General features: G+C 50.4%; 1 protein-coding gene across 2 annotated transcripts; it reads left to right on the forward strand.

Moving 5' to 3' along the window:
* Positions 1-818: 818 nt before the first annotated feature.
* EVX2 (even-skipped homeobox 2) lies at positions 819-4,568 on the forward strand. 2 transcript variants are annotated; one of them, XM_078683833.1, is made up of 3 exons: positions 819-1,259; positions 2,020-2,244; positions 3,969-4,568. In XM_078683833.1, exons 1-3 carry the CDS (start codon positions 825-827, stop codon positions 4,566-4,568), a joined length of 1,260 nt encoding a protein of 419 aa, XP_078539959.1. In that variant the 5' UTR covers positions 819-824. The 2 variants fall into 2 exon arrangements, with proteins under 2 accessions (XP_078539959.1, XP_078539958.1); XM_078683832.1 differs by having other exon boundaries at positions 825-1,245; positions 2,009-2,244.
* Positions 4,569-4,802: the final 234 nt, after the last annotated feature.

A 4,802-nucleotide genomic window follows, 5' to 3' on the forward strand; every position in this document is an offset into this window, starting at 1 on the left:
CCCAGACACTGCTGTTACAAAAGCGTCTCTAAAAGAACTATCTATTTGGAGGGTTCGTTTAAACAGTAAAATCCAAGTCTGAAACAGAAGAAATGAAACAGATGCAGAGAAAGCATGTGTCTGACATCCTGGTGCACAGCAATGCCAGCGTGTTCCGGGGTTATGCCCTAAAATGTCTATGAAGCTGGAAATAAAAGCAGGAAGTGGTGTTCACAAAACAAGATATGTGCGAGAAAAATGAGACAGAACCTGCATCATTAGGAACTAAAAGGCAACAAAACAAAAATCAGAGCATAATGATGTCCCTAAATGAAGGGGGAAATGTTGCACGCCTCATTTTATTAATCAGACTGTCAATTTGAGCCCCCTGAGGCCAACCCCCAGTGCAGCTCGGGCGGGCGGGCGGCGTGTGATGGGGCGGAGGACAGGACTCGCCTCTCTTCCCTTCTCTCTGCTGCTCTACCTGGACGGGGCCGGCTGCTCGGAAGCACCTCCGTTATCCCCTGACAGGGGCGGCTATTTATTTGCTTATAAACCTGTTACAATAAATGATTCCTCCGGCGGCGTCACCCGCACCTTAATGAGCAGCGCACTTTTTGATGAATGACACTCGGGCCGGGAAGGATGTATGGGTCATTGTGACCAGTCACCCCCTCGCCTGGCAGCCACTGCTCCCACGCCTCGCTCAGAGGGAGAGCACATTATTGAGAGCCCCTCTCCGGACTGAATGCGAATCAGCTCCTGCTCCGGATCATCATTAGCGCGGGACCAGCCCTGCAACTTTCACTGGCTTTCTTTTTTTTTTTCTTCCAACTGAAGGCGAGATGATGGAGAGAATCAGAAAGGAGATGGTCCTGATGGAGCGGGGGCTGCAGAGTCCCACCACTGTCAAGAGGCTCTCCGGGCTGTCGGACTCCACTGGAAACGCTGTGCTAGAGGCCCTGGAAAATGCCCACCACGGATCCCGGCTCAGCCCCCGACTCACTTCCGCCTCCATGCACGGCGCCCTGGGAGACCTCCCGGGGAAAGGGAAGTTCGAGATAGACTCGCTCTTCGGGCTCTCGCACCAGAACGGAGGCAGCCCCGCCGGCTCGGACATGGGCTCCGCGGACCCCCGCAAGAAGCACAGCCACTACTCCGAGGTGGGGCAGGACTCGGACATGAGCAGCGACGTGGAGGTGGGCTGCTCCTCCCTGCGCTCCCCGGGCAGCCTGCACGGAGGCCAGCTCAAGGAGAACAACAAAGGTAACTCGATCTGCGTTCCGGATCCAAGTGCTAAACACTTCGAAGCGCTATTCTAGGATTAGGAGTACACAAAAATGGACGCGCAAACGCCTTTAGGAAATACACACTGCCAGGGGGAGCTACAGAAGGATTACTTAAAGATATCGAATTCTTTTCACTATTAACTCAGCTTTATACAGAGTCCTTACCAAATAACATTTTATTCAAAACAAATTATACTACAAAAGACATTTTAGAACAACCAAAATCAGATATAATTACAATGTGCCACGAACTCGGGGCGATTATCGTTCCCATTTCAAATTTCGCGATTTGTTTACAAAAAAAATTGTCGGCATATTATAAACGAGGGAGCATTAGGAACACACTGTGGGTGCAAAGGTTGCTCATTTCATTGCAAAGACAATTGAGCCTTGATGTGGCCACAAGAATGTAGAATTATTTCACTGCAAAAGCAGCTGACGGTCAGGTGCCGGGTACACCTCAGCGTTGCTGTGGCGCTGAATCTGCTTTTTTCCTGTATTTGGTACAATATTGGTCATTACAGAGGCACCGCACCCTGGGTCTGAAGCAGCTCGTTTATTAGGAACGCTTTGTTGCTGAAGTCCTTACAAAATAGGTAGATTCTGTGAAGTGAAGCAATGTGCATCCTAGGATGGCAGGATTAATTTTGGCTTAATATTCCATGCATTTTTCTATGAACTGCTACCCGTGTTTCTTTCCGTGTGCGTCTTTTCTCACGTGTTTTACCCTCTCTTCGCAGTGTACTCGGAGGGCAGCAGCACCGGCTCCTCGGGAGGGTCCGGCCTTTCCCACCTCAGTAGCGGTAACGTGGGCAGCTCCGGTTCGGCTGCGGACCAGGTGCGGAGATACCGCACGGCCTTCACCCGGGAGCAGATCGCCCGCCTGGAGAAGGAGTTCTACCGGGAGAACTATGTCTCCCGGCCGCGGAGATGCGAGCTGGCCGCCGCCCTCAACCTGCCGGAGACCACCATCAAGGTACTTGATCTATTATAACGCGCGCTGAATCGTCCTCTGAGAATCATGGCCAGGGCGCCGGGCACTTTTCACCTAGAAACAAGTCCAGTGATCTCTTAGTTGATAACATCCTTAAACTACAACATTTCAGAAACGTGAAGGAGCATGAACAAGTGCAGCCCAGCCCAGTGAGTCTGGTGATTTTCACAACTACATTGTTAATGGTGTTATTAACTGATGTTATAAAATATCCCACCGGGGAACAAAATCGGCGTGAATGTTTGTAAGCCGCCAGAACACTATTGCCAGTTAGCCAGGTGAAAACGTCAAAAGTAATGTTGGTTAGTGACTTAACCAATTTAACTTGAGATCCTTCTAGCTGTGCTTTTACTTGTTTTGTTATAATAAGAGAAGGGTTAAACTACGCCAAAAATACTACTGCACAGATAACATCATTCCTAGAAGAACATTGTACGGAGTGTACATGCGGATATAGTTACCTTTGATAACAGGAAGACACATTATACTGCATTATGTATACTCTTAGTAAGGTGGTTAATGTGATCTCAACCCCACATCAACGCGCTGGGACTAAAATAATAAACTAGCATTTTTTTAAGGATAATTGTGGTTTGGGGTAGAAGATAAATTGTCACCAAAATAGTCCGATGACAGTTAACGAAGACGTGCATTTTGATATGGCGCATAATATACTGCTCTAATGTACAAAAAGTAAATATTCAAATAGACTGGTGCACTTGTATAATTGCTCTCCCAGCGAAACTGCAATATACAAAACAGTTCTGGAACATCCTCACAGAGACTGGCAGTGTATGTTCGACAAACATGGACAAGTCGAAGTGATTTTTTTCCGGACAAGCAGTTAGTGCCCAATTATTATATTTTAATATAAAATATGATTTCAGCAATGTTTGATTACAGTGCATGGTTGCATTCTTTAGTTTTATTTTGATCCTAAACGGCAGACGAGTTTGAACAACATGCTTAAATATACAACCACGGCCAAAATAGTGACCAATATGTGATGTTGCGAATCTACCTTCAATAGCCGATTATTTCTGCTAAAAGCGGATGTTTTGACTTTATATTTTAACGTGAACTATTTTTATTAAATGGAGATACCTTCCTTTGTGGGATCAGATGCATCCTTTCATATACTGCTTTGAGAATGCATAGCCGTGTCCTATTGTAGGGACAGTGTTACAAGATACAAAAAGTAATAATTGTAATTGACTGGATTCAGTGTAATACAAAATACTTAAAATAATAATTGTTATTGAATAATACAGAGGGAAAGACTGATCTAATTTTTGAGTCTCTAGGTGATATTATACTTCTTTCTGTGCACCCTTTATCTAGTGTTCCTGAAAAGACGAAGCGGTTCCTTGTTAGACTGCATTAAAGTGCATTTCGTGGGTGCTATATTGAAAAGAGATTTGTATGGAAACTAGCACCCACGATCACACTTTAGGCTAAGAAAGGCAAAACGATTGTATAATCGGTTGTTTCTTATTCGTTTTTATTTAAACAACGGCCATGATGTGCAGTAGGTGTTTATTTCTCCATGCATCGCGTGCAGGCGAGTACACGGCCCGCGATGTGTTATAAACGTCTCTGAATAAATGTCCTGTAGCCAGATGTTCATTTCTCCAGCAGTGTGGCCAGGCCTTGCCCTGGGTAGGTGCCGACGGTTCTAACCCTCTCTCTCTCTCTCCTCCCCGCAGGTCTGGTTCCAGAACCGGCGCATGAAGGACAAGCGGCAGCGCCTGGCCATGTCCTGGCCTCACCCGGCCGACCCCAGCTTCTACACCTACATGATGACCCACGCGGCGGCCACCGGCAGCCTCCCCTACCCCTTCCACTCCCACGTGCCCCTGCACTACTACCCGCACGTGGGCGTGAGCGCGGCGGCCGCCGCCGCTGCCGCCTCCGGGGCGGCCGCCTCGCCCTTCGCCGCTTCCATGCGGCCCCTGGACACCTTCCGCGCCCTCTCGCACCCCTACTCCCGGCCCGAGCTGCTCTGCGGCTTCCGGCACCCGGGCCTCTACCAGTCCCCGGCCTCGGGCCTGAGCGGCGCGGCCGCAGCCGCCGCCGCGGTGGCCGCCGCCGCCTCGGCGCCGCCCAGCTCCTCGCCCTGCTCCTGCCTGAGCTGCCACAGTAGCCAGAGCGCGCTGGGCGCCCGCGGGGCCGAGTACGGCTGCACGGCGGGGGCGGCGCCACCGCCGCGCTCCGAGAGCGGCTTCCTGCCCTACTCCGCGGCCGTGCTGAGCAAGACTTCCGTCTCCGGCCCGGACCAGCGAGACGAGGCGCCGCTCCCCAGGTAGCTGACCCGGAAGAAGCCCCCGCGCGGCGCCCGAGGCTAGCAGGACTTGCACCGGAAGAGGGCCCAGGAGCGGCTCTGCAGAGAGACGCATGATGCAGATAACTTTACCGGAAGTGGCTCTGCAGAGGCCAGGAAGTGGCCCTGGACAGCTCTGTAGGGGACATGAAGGGGTGCCACTCCACACCAATGGCACAGGTGGCAACTTTTACCAAAAGTGTCTCTCCAAAGTAAAGGA

The sequence above is a fragment of the Lissotriton helveticus genome, chromosome 3_1 (assembly GCF_964261635.1).
Source record: "Lissotriton helveticus chromosome 3_1, aLisHel1.1, whole genome shotgun sequence".
NCBI lineage: Eukaryota > Metazoa > Chordata > Amphibia > Caudata > Salamandridae > Lissotriton > Lissotriton helveticus.